The sequence below is a fragment of the Protopterus annectens genome, chromosome 2.part0, assembly GCF_019279795.1.
Source record: "Protopterus annectens isolate FY-2018-M chromosome 2.part0, PAN1.0, whole genome shotgun sequence".
Lineage (NCBI taxonomy): Eukaryota > Metazoa > Chordata > Ceratodontiformes > Protopteridae > Protopterus > Protopterus annectens.
In genome coordinates this window covers 81786524-81804613 of record NC_056728.1, presented here as the reverse complement: position 1 = coordinate 81804613, position 18090 = coordinate 81786524, and the positions used below count along the sequence as shown (strand labels likewise).

The 18090-nt window shown below is 43.2% G+C and overlaps 1 protein-coding gene across 2 annotated transcripts in view; it reads left to right on the top strand.

Annotated features, from left to right (window-relative positions):
- SH3BP4 (SH3 domain binding protein 4) overlaps window positions 1-16867 on the top strand; it is a 342884-nt gene extending 326017 nt beyond the window's left edge. For both annotated transcript variants that reach the window (XM_044060569.1, XM_044060568.1), the window contains one exon: window positions 15541-16867. In XM_044060569.1, the coding sequence (XP_043916504.1) occupies window positions 15541-15765 (225 nt within the window). In that variant the 3' untranslated portion in view covers window positions 15766-16867. The remainder of the gene's footprint in view (window positions 1-15540) is intronic.
- Window positions 16868-18090: the final 1223 nt, after the last annotated feature.

The following is an 18090-nucleotide window of genomic DNA, read 5'->3' as shown; positions in this document are numbered from 1 at the left end:
GTTCTATACAAACACATCACTATAAAGGTTTACTGACTTTAACCTAAGTAACTTTTATACAAACATATGCGGTCATGCATGCCCTCACTGTGCCTGCTCTTACAAAATGGCACTAGGGAGTGCATGTGGCTGGGATTTATATGTGCATGTACAGCCTTGACATGCTTCTTAAAGATAAAGCACACTTTACTTGCAGTCTGATCTTTACAAGAGATGAGAGGAAGATGATGATGCTCGTTGGGGATCTGAATGTGTCAGGAGCAGATAGGGAGATTCTGGGCCCCAGATATGAGAGGGGAGTGTGAGTTGATGGGCTTCACCTAGCTGATGCAGGGCTGAAGCAGAAAATGAAGAATCATGGATGTGGTCATAACAAATGCAGAGAATGTCATAAGTATCCAAATCAGGGCAATGCCAGTCAACAGTGACCATGCGGTCGTGTAGTTAGAATTGGGATGGGTAAATATAAAACACTAAGGCAATGGTGTGCAATTTTAGAATGAGTTATGTTATGTTTCAGAAGGTGGTAAAGGATGAGCTAAAAGACTAGGAGCAAATCAGTGGACTAATCAAATTAAGGGAATGGATAGGAGATGGAGTATTTGGAATTATGTGCAATGGTGTGGGCAAGATTTATGAAGAGAAGGTGGACAGTGAAGTCACATAGGAGCATGGTGTGACTAGCAAAGGGATGGGGCCTGCAGGAGGATGAAAGGAGTGTGGGGCGTTAATGAAGACGCTGTAAAAGGAGGGTACCAAAAAGGCTGCAAGCATGGTGAGGGCAAAAAATTGAAATGGAACTATGAAAACGGATCGAGAATGGAAATGTTTTTTTTTTTGGATACATAAAAAGAAGGGCAGGATGGAGGGAGGGATGGATATGGTGATAAGGAGGGCTAAGCAAAGTTGGGACTGAGAAAACAGAAGACTGGGAAAAGGCAGAAGTAAGGAATAAATGCTTTGCTCAAGTCTTCAAAACAGGAAAGCAAGGAGAAGGTGCTATACCGTGATGGAAACTGGGTGTAATGCTGAGAACAATGGGCAGACACCAAGAAAGAGAGGGATGAGGTTCAGAGATGTCTGGCTGCTCTTGAGGATCAAACACAAAGACCCCCCCACACCATCTCATGTGTCAGGCATGCCCCCCCCCCCCCGAACTTGTAAAATACCAACTCTGAGACTGCCCTGCCATACCTCCAGGGAAAAGGGAATATTGTGAGAAATGGCATCTCTGACTTTGAATTCCCGAAAGAATGGACGTAATATACAGTTTCTGTATTTTGGGGTGCACTCTAGAATGTCCCAACTGTTCCCATGGTTACCTCCAGCACCTTATCATAGTACAGACTGAGCATCTGAAGAACAAAACAAATAATGTACTTCAGCCTAGTATTTTTTCTGGAATGACATTCACTGTTTGTTTACAATTGGCCTTTTGTCCCATCCACCCCCAGCAACAGCTTCACTAAAACAATTTTGCGTGCCATTTTATTTCGAGAAAGCAGATCTTACTTTTAAAGACTGTTCTTGGTGGATCCTCCTTGGCTGAGTGTTGCATTTCAGCCAATTAGCATTCAACTTTTTTTTCTAAGCAAAATCCTTGATCTCTGTTACCTGTTTGCTGACTGGATGGACTGCTTTAAGTAATGGTCTAGCTATATAAACACGTCCTTCCCAGTACTCTAACTTTGTTTTTTTAGAACTTCTGTTTAGACCTCAGTGTTTATTTTTAAAACACTGCAGGAAAAGAAAAGATGATGTATAGTCTGTAAAACAGTTCACTATCACCGCAAGCTTGAGGATACCTAGGGTCTGAAATAAAACAGAGAGAAAGAGGGGAAGCAGTACTCCAATATCAGAAAAAATGCTGGAAGTCATTTTAGCCATCAAGGCATTCAGGATAATTTGGCAATGGTAAATATTACACATCTTTACAGATAAACCACAGCGATGTTGCATCAATAAACTGGGTAAATCCATTCCTGTTTGTTCATCCATGCCCCTTACATCCCATGTCAGAAGAATTCCTTAGCAGGCTTACATGAGTGAATGTTTGAGGCATTTGTGGACTTGGTTCACAGATGGGATGTGCTAGTGATGGACATTTTTGTTTCTCTAGAAAACAGGCACTTCAAACAATTCTGCACTTGGATGCCAGCAGCAGGGATGTGGGCAGCTGATGCCGTTTGCATTTCCCTATGCTTTTACTTCAATATGCTTAATGCACCAGATGCTACAGAAAGTAAAGAATGGCAGGCCAGAAATGATAATCATGGCTCCATTTTGTCGCATATCACGTTAGTTCTTTCTGCTAAGTCTGTTAATAACTGAGCCTCTGATGTTGCCACAGTGTGAGGACCGCTTGACACGACATTGGGTCACTCGTACAACCTGACATAACTCTTAAGGCTGACAGTGTGGATGATCATTCATTCTCTTATGTACTTGTTTTTAGATAGTGTAGTTGTACATTGTGGGGGCACCTAGAAGACTAAATGCAGGAAAATGATGTTTTGTAAATTGGAAAAAATAACCCCTTTGGTACCAAAGGAAGGGACAGGACTATAGCTACAGCTTCTGTGTCGTAAATGCTTACTTGTTTGTATCATTATGAAATAAGGTTGTCTTATGTCTCATTAAAGGTACATACTTCTGACATTTCATCTTTTCCACCTTGGGAGACCACATTATGTTCCTTGTTGCCAGGGAAAACCAATTCTGCAAGGTGGACCTGCATATTATTTCAAGGAGACCTTGACTACATTCTGAAGAAACTTACTCATGCCACCCTTTGTGTGAACTGCCTCCATACCTGTTTATCTGACCGCATTAAACTGTCCTGTTGATAGCAGTCACCTCAGGCAAAAGGATTTGAGGATTACGGGACCTCATCTGCAAAGAACTGTTTCACATCTTCAACAAAGATAGTTGCCTAATGACTAACCTTTTCCTTCATGCCTAAACTGGTGGGAGAGGTCAGGCTGCTCACTTTTGTGCATTTATTCTATAACCCCATAAAGGAGGGTGGGGGTACTAACTTCCCGGATGTGAATCACAGGCAGATACAAGTTTATTTGGATGGGACAGAAAAAAGTCTGTTCATTTTCTATGCAGATGGCTGCAAACTGACCAAATCCACATGGGTAGCAATCTGTATTTTCTGCTGTCCCTCCTTTAATAGCCAGCCTGTACTGGGCTACTGCAAGCCAAAACTGCCTTCAGTAGGGAGTGAGCCCCAATACCCAGTTTATCATGGAAGTAGCTTACATGCTGCTTCTCTGCACTCCTCCTCTAGAGACTCCTCTAGGGACACGGGAAGGATTTGTCATGGCTATTCTGCAGGAACTCCTGTAACCTCTTCCCTAAGGACTAACCAGTCAGTGGTCTAAGTTTTGGAAATCTTTCCAAACATTATTACTAAAACAGTGAACTGTATATTGAGTGCAGTACCATTGTGTTATCATACCATAACAGTAGATGTTCAGGTATGTTAATGTTGAAGTACTAATTTCCTCACTTCTCCTCCCCTGTTCTCTTCTTTGGGCATCCTTGGGATAGGGGTGGTACCCAAGTGACACTTCCTCACTTTCTTCATTTCTCTTACTTTGATCAAGAGCTTTCTGTCCTAAGGATGGCTTAGAACTTGAGGCCTTTTGATTGGACTATCTTCCTGAGGAGTATTTCCACTAAGACTGTCAGTGCTGTGGCTGCAGACAATACAAAACTTTACCAGGACAAGAAAGAACAGAATAGGCACCAGTGCTGTGGAGAGGTGATGCACTGTCCATGGCCCAGTTGTCCTATGTTTGGATGCTGACAGAAGAGGATGAATACACCCATTCTGGGAGGAGGGCAGGGCAAAACAAGACATATGCAACCACAATCCCTCAGAAGTGGGTCAGTGTTGAAGTGCGGGTCCTAGGGGCAGATTGTCAGACGTAATCTCCATTTGTGAGTGTACAGGAGTTTGCTTTCATGGGGGAAGGTCTCATCATTTCCAGGATATTGTGTGAAGGTGCAAATAACCCATCTGGCTTACCTGCATGACTGCCCTCTTCTAAGGGCTCTCACCTCTGTACTGTAGTGGGATGATTCCCTCATATGGGGGGATGAATTGGCAGAGTCCAACTGAGGGAGGCTCGATAGCTGGTAGGAAATGTGTGCAAAGCTGCAGAGAGAGAATGGAAGTTGGCATGGATGGATGTTCCTTTTACATTGCTGGCATACATGTGGGAAGGTTGCAAGAAATCGTGACTCATGAATATTGGTAGACTGTGCAGATCCAGGATTTACTCCTAAAATATCTATATAAACTCTTATATAGTTAGAGGCATGTAAATGTACGTAGAAAAAGGACGCATTCCAGTTGCAAACGTGAAAGGAATTTATACTGTAAACCGACTTACTCTGATTATGGATGAGGCCCTGGATGAGGGAAAGTCACTACATACAGCTTACCTTGCCTTGGCCAAGGCCTTTGACACAATCTCCCACTCAGGTGTCATCAAAAAGCTAACACAACTTGGTGTAAATCCATGTATCATCAGCTGGGTGGCCAACTGGCTCACCATCAGGACCCTCAAAGTAAAAATAGGCACCTACACCTCTGATAGCAGACCTGTCACTAGTGGAGTTCTCCAGGGATCTGTCCTGGGTCCCCTACTGTTTGGCATCTATTTCTCGGGGGTACAGGCAAAGACAAAAGGCCTGTGGCTGACCAAGTTTGTCGGCAGTTGTAAGTTGGGTGCTGTCATTGACTCCCCAAATGACAACGTACTGCAAGAGGGTCTCACAGGAACTAAAGACTGGTGCCAAAGTCATGGCCTCAAGCTAAATGCAAAAAAATGTCGTCATACCGTTTGGCAAAAACACGACCCCTACTGATGACCACATCAACGGCAGCCTGCTAAGCACACAACCTGTGGTGAGAAACCTGGGCATTCATGCTGATAACCTCACATTCAACCATCATGTTCGACCATCATGTAGCGGCAGTGGTCAAAAAAGCCTTTTACTTGTTTCATCTCATAAGTAAAGGAATTGCATCCAGAAAAAAAGGTTACTTACCTCTCTATACTTCTCCCTCATTAGACCAATAATTGAGTATAATGCCCTGTTTCGGATGTACCTCTCCAAACATCTGCACCAACTGGAAAGGCCACTGAAATACCTCACAAAGAGAATCCATGGCCTCCAACAACTGTCCTATGCAGACAGGCTCAAATCACTGTCCCTCTACTCGGTATCATACATATTGCTCAGGGGTAATCTGTGTCTCGCCTATAAGGCAGTCTTGGACCCTGCCCTACTAGAAATGCTCCCTATCCATAAGTCTGACTCCTCACGTACTACCTGCTCAAAAGCCCTGAACCTTATATGTAACATTAACAAAACCTGCTCGAGAAACAGGTTTATCTCCCAGAGGCTTCCCTGTTTCTGAAATAGACTTTCCATACACATCAAACAGAGCACCTCGCTGACCCACTTCAAGCGCAGCCTTGAGTGGATGGGAAACCAGAAATTCATTCTAGGGGTTCCACCTGTGTCCCCTCATTGATAGGGGCGACACGTGCTTTGACTGAGGTTTCTTTTTGGGAATAAATTCTTGAGTAGGCTTGTAAGGGCCCTAGGGCCATTAGCCTACACCTCCTGTGATCCTATGTAATCTTAAAAAAATGTTCTAATGGTCTAATACCCATTAAAAGTCAGATGTTCTCAGTTGATTAGAGAGTACATGACGATCATGTAAAATACTTCCCCTTGTCACATGATTCGGTTACTAGGCAGATGGGATCAGTTGTTCTTATGTTCGGCATGGAATGTACTCCATTCAGCATGATCTTTTCAACAGCAGATGTTATGTAGTCCAATCTCGCCTACCTTCTTACCCATGGGTTTGGAGCTGAACCTCTGCTCCGACTCGGCCATATTCTAGCTCGAAGTCTTTCAATTGGCTGGGCTAAGAGGTATCCCATACTGCACTGATCCCTTTCCCTAGATCACGTTTGCCGCTCGCAAAGCTCAGACGTGGTTTTGCTCTTGGCTGTGGCCAAGTATAACTTTTGTGTCTTAATTGACAAATTTTTTGCTCCAAAAGCTATTTTCATAGCTGTGTCTGCATGCATGTTGTGGTTGTTAAGCAGTTTTGCACTCCTCCTGTTTCTTTATCTATTTTACTGGTATCCTGTCAGCTATCACCCTACGGGCAGGGCCCATTTCAGTTAGAGGACCTAGTCCTCCCTTGGTTGTCTGTTTAACTTCTGTTTGTCTTGTGCTTAGGTACCTATCCCCTCCGGGCTAGGACCATTTAAGTTAGAGGACCTAGTCCTTCTTAGTGTTTGTCCTTTCACCATTTGAATTAGAGTTCCTGGTGTATTGTCTGTAGTTTAGTTATTGTTTCATGCTTTTGCTGGTTAGTCTGTGGTGTCGCATTTAGTATCCTGCCTACTATGTCTAAAGACACTAAAGAACATAAGCCTTCGGGCTTTAAGAAGTGTAGTAAATGTGGGTACAAGATGTCTATTACCGATGTGCATTGTTTGGGGGCTATACACCTTCAGGAATCTTGTGCTTTTTGTCATGCGTTCAGCCCTCGTGTTCTTCAAGAATGGAAGAACAAGCTGATACTGAAGGGTCTACTGAAACCCTCCTTTGAGGAAGATTTGGAGAGGTCTTCTAATGCTAAGTCCTCGCCCGCCAAAACATCTAAAGCAAAGAAACGTTCTCCAGCTCCGTCTGTGCTATCGGAGCCTCCAGAGAAAGTTACCAAATCTACTGTGGCATTCTCAGCTCCACTGTCTTCGGTGCCGAAGGATGTTTTTCTGAAGCTACAGGACCTACATCGGCTCCCAGTTTTTCAGAGCCAGTAATGGAGATGCTAGCTCGGAGCCAGTCTCCAGTTTTTAGACCTGTCTCTCCTCCTCACAGGTCTCCTTCAGAGAGGAGGTGTAGATCTCCCACCTTGTCCTCTAGGTCTTCCAGGACACACTCTGATGTAGATGTGTATAGAGTGGCGCAGAGACTGCTCCAATCACCGGTGCTGGCTAAATTGCTTTTGGCTCCAGCCCAGTCAGCACCGGAGCCAAGTCACCCATCTATCTTCGATAGATCCTCCGAGCAAATCCCAGCCTTCGAACCAGAGTGGTCAGTGCCGTATGATGCTTCTAGGTAGGCTCTGATGGCCCATCCCAGCTTGTCGGCTCTGATCTCGGCTCCGACCCCGATGATGCTTCTAGGTCGGCTCTGATGGCCCATCCTGGCTTGTCAGCTCTGATCTCCACTCCGACCCCGTCGGCTCCATCCACGGGGTCCAGGACTTGTGGTTCCTCGGTCGGACCCGAAGGGGAGGCCTCGGGACGTTCTTCGGCTCCCAGCCTCCCACTCGGTGCTTTGGCTCAAGTGAGCCACACTCTTGCTTCGGCTTTGGACCTTGTCCCCTCTGCTTCTAGAGATTCCACAGTTAGTCAATCTTCAGAGCCGGGGGACCAGCTTTCGAGGTCATGCGGAGCATGCTGGCCAAGATCCTCAGCTGCATCATACAGTTCTGAGACACTTTCCCCTCCAGTCCCGGTAACCGTCTCTGATCGTCCCCTATCTTTGGACAGCAGAGACCCAAGGCCTCAGGAGACACCCATGAGTGGTCCCCCATTTTCTGAAGGGCTGACCGGAGTTTGTGCCTGAGGAGCTCCCTGAAAAAGAACGTGCAAGAGGAAGCACTTAGACTCCCAGGAAGAGTCTCTCATGTCAGACACTGACCTCGAGGAATAAGAGGGGTCCCCCAAGTCATCCTCTGAGGATATCTTTTTCTGATATCCTAGAGATCTTGAAACAGAGAGACGACTGGCCCTCAAAACCCATCTCTAAAGAGGAATCAGTGTTCTTGAAGACCTTTGGGGCTCAGCCCTCCGCCTCTTGGGTCTCCTCACCCTTCGAACTCCTGGATCTGGTTTGTCGTAGGGTGTGGGAAACCCCTGACACTGTGGAACCAGTCCCCAGAAGACCCAACAAATTTCTGTCCACCCCTATTGACAAAGACTTTCTTATGAAAGGCGTCCCAGTAGATGCCATGGTGGTGGCAGCAGCTACCAAGAAGTAACTGGCTGAGACTTCATCTACCATCCATCCCCCTAACAAGGAGTCTAGGACCATGGACTGGTATGGGAAGCATATTTTTTTTCAGCGCCTTTACTCTGCGGTTACTAAATTACTTATCACATTTTACAAGGCTCCAAAGAGATCTCCTGAAACAGCGTGGATATACTCTGCAAGGTACCCTATCTGACACAGTGGCTCAAAGTCAGTGTTCAGATGTCTACCTTAAATTCTATAGCTAACTCCTCCATGAGGCTGATCTCCAACGCAGCCGAAGGAGCGAGTAGGGCAGCGAGTTCCGGAGTCTCTCTCAGGAGACACTTCTGGATGCGCCTTTGTAATTTTGCGGAGGCCTTTAAGTCTACATTCACCAACGCCCCTTTTGATCATTCCTTCTTGTTCGGAACCAAGGTGAAAGACACTCTCACTAGGTGCGAGCAAGAGGGTAAAACTTTGCCGTAGGAGTCAGTTTTTCCATGCCTTCTAGACCTTATCCCAAGAGCCAGAAGGGTGGGAAAATTTGGTTCAAGAAATCGCAGAGATTTTTCCCTGACGCACAAAGTGAATCCCCTCCAGGGGCAGGGGAGGTGGTGGTAACTCAGGTAGATGTCACCCTAGAGGCAGAGGAGGCCCACGTAACCAGGGAGACCGCAACTCCTTTCGTGGTCCTTCCTACCAGAGCTCCTGATGGGAGGCCCGACTGCGCTTCTCCGGAGCCAGTCAGGGGTCGCATCTCACTATACCCAAAAGCCTGGCAGCACATCACTCAGGACCAGTGGGTATTAAAAATTATTTCCGGAGGATATCACATTCCATTCTCTACCCCCCCCCCCGCCGATCAAAAGAATCCCAGATGTTCCACCCAATCAAAGGGATTCCGCAGCTTCAGAAATTCAAAAGCTGCTAGAAAAAGGAGCCATCCAGCATGTCCCCTCAGACCAGCTTGGATTGGGGACTGACTTCAGATTCTTTTTGGTGCCGAAAAGAACAGGGGACTGGAGACCCATCTTAGATCTCAGCCGCTTAAACCTCCACGTGAAGAAGTCCAAGTTTCGAATGGTTACATTGCAATCTATTCTCCCATTGTTGGAAAAAGAAGTGTGGATGTGCTCCGTCAACCTCAAGGATGCTTACTACCATATAAAAATGGACAGGACATCCAGAAGTCACCTATGCTTCTGGCTGGGAGCCCGTCATTTTCAATTTCGAGTCCTGCCCTTTGGTCTCTCCACAGCCCCCAGGGTGTTCACCAAGTGTATGGCAGTGGTGACAGCTCACTTGAGACGTCAGAGATTCCAAGTGTTTCTATACCTGGACGACTGGCTCCTCTCTGCCACCACCAGGCATCTAGTACTACAGACCAGAGATGCCACAATCAATCTGTCAACAATTAGGTGTCACTCTAAATTGGGAAGTCTGCTTGTTGCCCTCGCAACATGTCACCTTTATAGGCGCCGAGTTAGACACCATGCGCATGAGGGCGTTTTTACTTCAAGAAAGGATTCAAGATTTGCAACAGCAGGTAAACGCTTTGCTCCCTTTAAAGAAAGTGAAGGCAAAAACAGTTCTGAAATTGTTGGGGACGGTGGCCTCAACAATTATGCTGGTCACTCTTGCAAGGCTACACATGAGAGGCCCCTTCAGTGGATGCTCTTCGCCCAGTGGTCTCTACAAAATATGCTGCTTTTTCATCTCATAATGATCACAGACAGGTGCAAACAGGATCTTCACTGGTGGCTTCACACTAGCAACCTCAATGCGGGGAAACCCTTCGTTCTATCCCCTCCTATTGCCACAGTGATCACAGATGCCTCCCAGATGGGCTGGGGGGGCATTCTCAGCAGGACAGTCCAAGGCATGTGGAAAGAACATGAGATACATCTGCATATCAATATCTTGGAGATGAGAGCAGTACTACTAGCGTTGCAAGCACTTCAGAGCTTTCTTCCTGTCGGGACTTTTGCGATCCACTCAGACATTATGTCGGTGGTATGGTATCTGAACAAACAAGGTGGAACCAGATCTTACCCCCTTTGCAGAGAGGCCATGCGAGTGTGGCAGTGGGCAGTGTCTTCCCAACGTTCTTGTAGCAACGCACATTCCGGGGAAGTCCAGCATGATCGCCGAAAGGTTGAGCAGAGCTATTCTTATGCCTCACGAGTGGTCCCTGAACAGTCAAGTTGCAGAGCAGATTTTCCGCAGATGGGGTCAGCCTTGCTGCGACCTATTTGCCAGTCCCCTCAATACCAAGTGCAGCAGCTACTTCACCCTTATTCCCCCTAAGGGGGAGTCGCCCAGGGATGCTCTGGTCCACGATTGGCCCCCCAGTCTACTGTATGCCTTCCCTCCTGTTCCTCTGCTGACAAAGGTTATTCAGAAAGCACAATCCTTGGGAAGCAAAATGATTCTGATTGCTCTACACTGGCCTCATCAAATTTGGTTCCCCTTTCTCCATCCCTATCTTATGGACGCACCCTGGATTCTGGACCCACAACCAAACCTACTGACTCGTATGTCAGGGCAGTTCCATCCCTCTCTTTGAACCCTCCGGTTGACAACCTGGCTACTCCACTTCCATCACTGATCAGGGTTCATAATTTTTCTCCGGAAGTGGTTCATATTCTATCTTCTTCCCATAAGCCTTTCGACCAGGAAGATTTATTTCAGTAAATGGAAAAGATTCTCCATGTGGGCTCATGAAAGGCAAATTGATCCTTACACAGCCCCAATCTCTTCAGTTCTGGAATTTCTTTCCATACTTTTCAATCAAGGTTTAGCAGCTGCTACCATAAAGGTCCAGTTGGCGGCTATTTCCACTTTTCACGTTGCCAATGAACCCAGTTTAATGGCACATAGACTTTGTAAGGCATTTTTGAAGGGCACTGTGCTGCTTCGCCCTCCAGTCTTTGAACCAGTTATGCCTTGGGATCTACATTTTGTGCTACAAATGCCTCACTACTTCCCCCTTTGAGTCTGCAGTTACTTGTGAGGTGAAATATTTGACTTGGAAAACTATCTTCTTGGTAACCATCACTTCAGCCAGACATGTCTAAGAGCTCCAATCAATAAGATCGCCTTACTTGATTTTTCACAGGGGACAGGGTTTCCCTCAGACCAAACCCTTCCTTTATCCCAAAAGTGGCTTTGGTTAGTAATCTTAACCAATCTATTGAACTGCCAGTATTTTTTCCAGAGTTCTCTAATAGGGCAGAATTCAAATTTCACTAGTTGGATGTTCACAGGCAGTTGCACTTTTATTTACATAGAATGAAGGATCTTGAAAAATCAGTCCAGCTGTTTGTCTCATTTTCAGAAAACAAAATTGGGTCTCCGGTTTCCAAAGTAACTTTGTATAGATGGATCTCTGGTTGTATTTCCTTCATTTATGCCTCAGGTGGTAAGGATTTACTATTCAGAGTGAAGGCTCATTCTACCCGATCTATGTCTACCTCTACAACATTTCAGGCCAGGATGTCTATGGATGATATTTATGCTGCGGCTACATGGGCATTTCCTCACACCTTTACTCACTACAAATTGGATTTTGTATCCAGAGGCAGATCTTCCTTTGGTTCCACAGTGCTCAGGAGTATTTTCCACTGAGACTCCCAGGGTTCAGGTGCTGGGGACGCTGTCCCACTGGTAAGAATGTAGGCGAGATTGGACTACATAACATCAAGAAGTTATGTACTCACCATAACGTTCGATGTATGTAGTCCATCTCGCCTCACATTCTTACTAACCCCCCTCCATCCCCCATCCTGTAGGACCTAAAGGTTAGTTCTGGTTTCAGTACTCCTTTCATTATTGGAATGTTTTTTTCCTTCTTTGTGTCATGTGGATGAAGGGGAATGATTGTGTGATTGAGCTTGCAGCAAACAAGATCTGGGGAAAGGGAGCAGTGCAGTATGGAATACCTCTTAGCCCAGCCAATTGAAAGACTTCAAGCTAGAGTATGGCCCAAACACATGGGTAAGAATGTGAGGCAAGATGGACTACATACATCGAACGTTATGGTGAGTACATAAATTCTTGTTTTGTCAGCATAGAGCTGCGTTCTTTTCATTTTCATTGAAGCAGCGCTTGCTGATGTCATTATAAGCAGTCCTGTACACTACATTCAGTTACATTCTCAGGGGTCCTGCCAAACTGCAACCTTGCTGTTCAGAATCATTCTGTCCCAGCATTAGAAAAGTGAGAGAATACAGAAGGAAAACAGTGACTTGTTAATCTAGCAAAGCATGTCCACTTGGCCTTTGAGAGGGAAGGGCACTAAAGTCTGTAGGTTGGACCAGCAGTTGGGCCTTCTGCAGCAGAAATCCCCAGGAAGTAAACATGAACATGCGCTAGCATCCTATTTACATGCCTGTGAAATCCCCACTCTGGGACAGTAATCAAGGAGCCCAAAGACACTGTTGAGGGGTGTGCACTTGGAATACAAATGGATACACTCAGTATTTCCAGATGCAGACCTCTGCATCATGCACAATTTCCTTTAATAGCACATGGAATACAGTCAGCCCAAGGTCTGGATTTCTTTATATCCATCTCCCTCCAGGACCCCACTAAGGCTCCCTACTAGCACAGCTGTAGGGTTAAGTCCTCAGCTGAGTCCCAGCCAAGTTCTCCAGCACTCTCTCTGTGAAACCAGTGCTTTGTGTCGCTGCTCAAAGTAGCGCACACAGAGTGAAATTTGATTTTCACTTACACACACACACACACACACACACACACACACACACACCTGAGAAAGGCTGGCACAGATTTACCTGCTGTGCCCCCTTCTGCCCACACTATAGGGTAGTTATTACTGCCACAAAACACTACAAAGCCAGCTACCTAAGGCTCTTGCAAGGGTACAAAATCACACTGAGTGAAATTAATGCAAATGCTAATGTTGGCCAAACAGCCAGGCTTCAGGAGTGGCCACAGTGTCAAAATTAGATACAAGTTCTCTCAAAGGTTAACATATTCTCTAAATCAGTTCTAACAACAATGAAAAATTTAAATATATTAAATAATAAAAGAACATGAAAATATGAAATATGTATTTACAGTAAACACCAGAGTTTCAGCCACAGGAAATATTAAAAATTACACTGCTGCAAAGATTCACACAGTTACAGAAAAATGATAAACTACTCTCACTATATTTTCCAAACTGCTCTAGAGAATTACTGTTCCTCCTTACTTAATAGGGCAATCCAAGATGAAGTAGGAGAGAGATCTTTCTGTGTCAGGTTCCAAGAAACTCACTGCCCTAACACCTGTCTCGCCTAATATTAAATCATTATTTCTGTACAGAATGACATCACCTACATCTGGTTTCCATGCAACCCTCCATTGCTAGAAACTGCAAGGATTTAGCACTAGGTGTCAATGCATGCACAAGAGCATTGCTCAGATCTGGTGCAGATTCTGGAAGTCATAAAACAATTACAAACTTGTACTCCTCTTACTGAGATTAACAAACCATGCTTCTTACAGACATTGCATCTCTGGCTTCATTCAAAACTGTGAAGATAACATCTTTATGGCCTAGGCCCAGTAATTTAATTTTCTTACTATTTCTCAAAGTAGAGCGGACTGAGAGTAACCTCTTCTCTTCCAGTATCCTCTGTTACAATATATACATTTAAACATTTACAAGTGATAATTCAATAAAGGTGTTTGGAAAAAAAATTCATGCGCATTTCTTTTCTGCCCAGCAGGGCTCACGTTTGATAAATTTTTAACACAAGCAGTTTTACAAATGCATTTTTCAACACAAGCATCTGTACAAATCAGTTTGATATACGAATGACATATAATTCTTTAGAAAATTCCAGCTAGCAGTGCTTCATATGTTACACATCCACTGCCCTAATTCTCCTAATGTAGCTAGCAGTACCTCACATCATCACAATGACTGTACTTTTTCTTACCTGCACATGCATTATCATCATAAATTTCCTTTTCCCATTTCTACACGGGGTCAGACTGTCATGTCAACTATTGCCACATCTTTCAAATCTGAACTGGTGGTCCTACCTTCTTTCACAATCCTGCTTGGCTCTGTCTTATCTCACAAAGTCCATCTATCTCTGGCTGGACATCCTCATCTTCTCTTGCCTTATTCACGTTTCTAATCTTCTTTATCAAATCGTCATCTGCCTTCTTTCACATGTGACCAGACCAAGATAATCTTCCCTGGAACTGGCATTACATTGGATTCTACTCAGAGGAATTTTTCTTCTGCCCCACAATATGCATCCTACTGTCATTTCAGACAATTCATGTGAACCATCTCAGACTTCACAGCTGCTAAGCCTTCACTGCAATGGTTTCTGTACCATACAGGATAACTGATCACATCACTGTTTTGTACATTTACTTTTCAGCTTCTTTGGCATTCTTCTGTCAAGCACTACATGCAACACTTTATGCCACTTGTCTGCCATGCCTCCATTCTAGTTTTGACCTCCTTATTTACACTTTCTCTCAGTGACGCCTCCCAGATACTTGAAGCTGTTAATCTGTTTCACTGTTTACCTGCTCAGTTTCTGCCGATCCCCCTCATTTGCTGCCATGACCACTGTTTAGTCTACTTTGTTTCATCCTATGTGCTTTCATTTTTGCATTCCAGTCCTCTTATCACTCACTGAAGTACTTTTTCAGTCTGCTTGTAAGGCTACATTTTTGGATACAGTGTATTTGTTGATATTGCCCCACAAAGCTTGTTTGGTAATATAATAGCCACTCACCAGTATTAACAGGAATGGGCTCAAAGCTGAACCCTAATGCACACACATTCTCACTTGGTAACCCCTCCTCGAGTCCAAACACTGCTCATGCTTGTGTCATTGTATGCAGCCTGTTCTATTTCTACCAGTATTTCTGGAACTTGAAACCATTGCAGAAGTGCCCAACTCAGCTTTTCACGGACATTTTTATATATTTTCTCTAGGTCTATTAATGCCCATTCAAATTCTTTCCTCATCTTCAACTTCTTTTCCACTGTCTCTCTCACTTCAGGCTTTGGGTCGCTCATATTGCATCCTAAACTGAATCCAAACTGCTATTGTTCCTTGTTACTTTGTACTACTATGCGTATTTGACAATCACCCTCTCCTACATTTAATTCAGTTGATGAGCTAAATTAATGTTTCCAGGTTTTGGAGGTAAAGAAAATAATTTTTTCTTGCTTTGGAGTTCAGATTTTCAGGCAATATGGTATTTAACATTCATCATAAGTCATAAATTGAATTAATATCTGAATATTTTTAAAAAATAAATAATGCAATTGTATTATGAATACTTGTTTTTTGATTTTATGGGGAGAAACTCCCTGAATTACAGTGGATACAGAAAATGCATGCTTAAGTAAAACAAAACATGAAAAAGAAGCAGTGTCTGGTCTTGATTCTGATTAGTTTTTCTCCCTCCTGGATTTCTCTGCCTTTTCCGTAGGCCATGTGGAAGCCAGCATATGACTTCATGCTGACATGGAGTGCACAGATGGGGGACAGCTACAGAGATGTTGTACATGAGCTCCATGTTGGTCTTGACAAAATGAAGAATCCAATCACCAGAAGGTGGAAGCATCTCACTGGAACCTTGATCCTGGTCAACTCACTGGACATCCTACGAGCCACTGCCTTCACTCCTGCAGACCAAGGTGACCTTGCCATCTAATGGCTACAGTGACCATAGCCATCCTTGGTGTGGAGAACAAAATCTCCTCTGTGGTATTTCTTACACTACAGACTTGTTGCAGAAAGAGCGTAGAATTTTTATAAATAACTGTAGTTTTGCACAGCTGTTTGTGTGGAACGTTTCTGTCCGGCCACTCTGTGGTTATGGCTGAGTAATTAACTTGTTTTTGGCAATTTGCTATTAGACATCTGATTTAGTGCTTTGAACAACAAACTTAGGTTTTAAGAGTTCAGCTCTTTAAACCACACTGGCTTTTCAAGGAAACTAAAAACTTTTACAACTATTGTGAATTTTAATGACCATTAGCCTATTTTGAATTCTTCAGAAAAGATTTTTTGATACAAGCACCTGGAGTGTTTTTATTTGCACCTTTTTTTTTTTTTTAATAATTTTGTCACTTGGTGAAAAAAAATGGAAATGAGCACCATTGTACAAGGTTACATTTATTTTGTATCGCACAGGGGGAAGTCTTACATGACTGTGATGTGAGTGGAAGAAACTGATGGAGATTTGCACAGTTGCTTAAGGGTCATCGATGGCTTTGGAAATGTAAATCTTTTGGGTTAAAGAACAAGGGAATGAAAATTATTATATTAATTTGTTTTGTACTAATTTGGAGGTTCCAGTTTTTTATTCCTGTGGTGCTTTTATTGTCTTATTTCATTGTGGCACCCAGCTTTATAAAGCATAATATGAAATTTGGGTGTAACATATTTTTTTAATGTGCAAAGCTGCAGTATACTTTTTTATATGACACTAAGAACAACCCCTCTCTTTTTTTAATTTAGAATGTTTCAGTGATTTTTGTTAGTCTCCTTTTATATAGGTCTGTGAGGCTATCAGTGTAAACCAATGCTGTTTTTTTTTTTCAAACAAGCTTTTTTATTACTTTTTATTAGTGATGTTTTGTAAATTCATTTTCTTGCACATTGATCTGTTTATGGGAAGCAAAATAATTTAAATGTAGTTGTACAAAAATGTGGCCACATGTATAGTGTTATGTATATAGTATATTGTCTGGTTTGTGCTGTGATCTGAAGTTGTTCTTCTTTTCACATTGAAATAAACCTTCATAAAGTAATTTCATAAAAATGATCTCAGCTGTAATATGATGTAATGAAATTGAATCTAATTTTGTAATTGAGTAGTGATGTAGAGAATTGTGATAAGGCCTCCATTTGTAACCAAAATGTTTTGTGATAGGAATGTCACAAATTTACCTTGAAAGCAGTTTTGTTCTCCTGGCAGAGAACCCTTTTGCTGATTTTGGAACTATGCTCCATGTACTGCATTGGCTTTAATTCTAATTTTTAGTCATTAACATAAAGTGAAGTAAGCAGTATGGATCTCCAGTAGACTTGTCAAGGCTCAAAGTTGTGTTTAAACAAGTCCTTATCCTACCCTTGTGCTAAGATAATAGAACTGCATTTCCTCAGGTATGCAAACTCTTAGCACATCAGTACAGGCTGTTCATCTGTAACCATTGGTGACATGATTGCTTTAATGGCACTTTCTGTTTTAACTTTTTGACTGTATTTTTTTTGGGGGGGGGTTGCTTAATTCTCAGTGTCATTAAACAATTTATTTTGTACAAAATTGTTGAGTACACCCATTAGAATCTGTATGCTTCATTACTTCCTTTTGCCCCTTCCTGAAGAAAGGGAACCAGTTTGTTTAGATTGGGTTCACTAAGAAACTCTGACAAGACACTGGGGAACCACATCACCTAACACAAATGTCCATAATACCAAAAAGGCAAAACCTCCTCCTGTAAGCTTTTTTCAACTCCAAGCTTGGTATGTATCAACTCCACAATCATACAGACAAAGCACACATTTAAAACCACACTATGGAAGACTGTCTGTCATTGGGATTCTCTTCTTTGGCAGTTTATGATTTGCTCACTTTATGCTAGAGATAACTAATCTCAACCTCTTATAGCTATACCAGTTTGATTTCTTTTAAGTTATTGTTGTTTGCCGTTGCTCCTTTTTATGGATCTTTGTACTTAAGAGTTTGTATGGCTAATTCCAGAGTAATGGACAGTGGTGTTTTTAAGCAATCGCAAGTTAGGGGTCCAGGAATTAGTATAATTCTATGTGCAATCTTCTGTCTAGAGATGATGTGCCATGTGACACTGAAATTGGGTTTACAGGACATGACAGTTTGTGTGATCAACTGTCTTGGAAATACATTTTAAACTCTATTTTGTTTTTTGATTTAAGTTTTAAAACTCATACCTTTAGTTGGGCATTCCATATCCTGTAGGGCAGAAATTTACATCAGTAAAGTCTTTTTATTTTA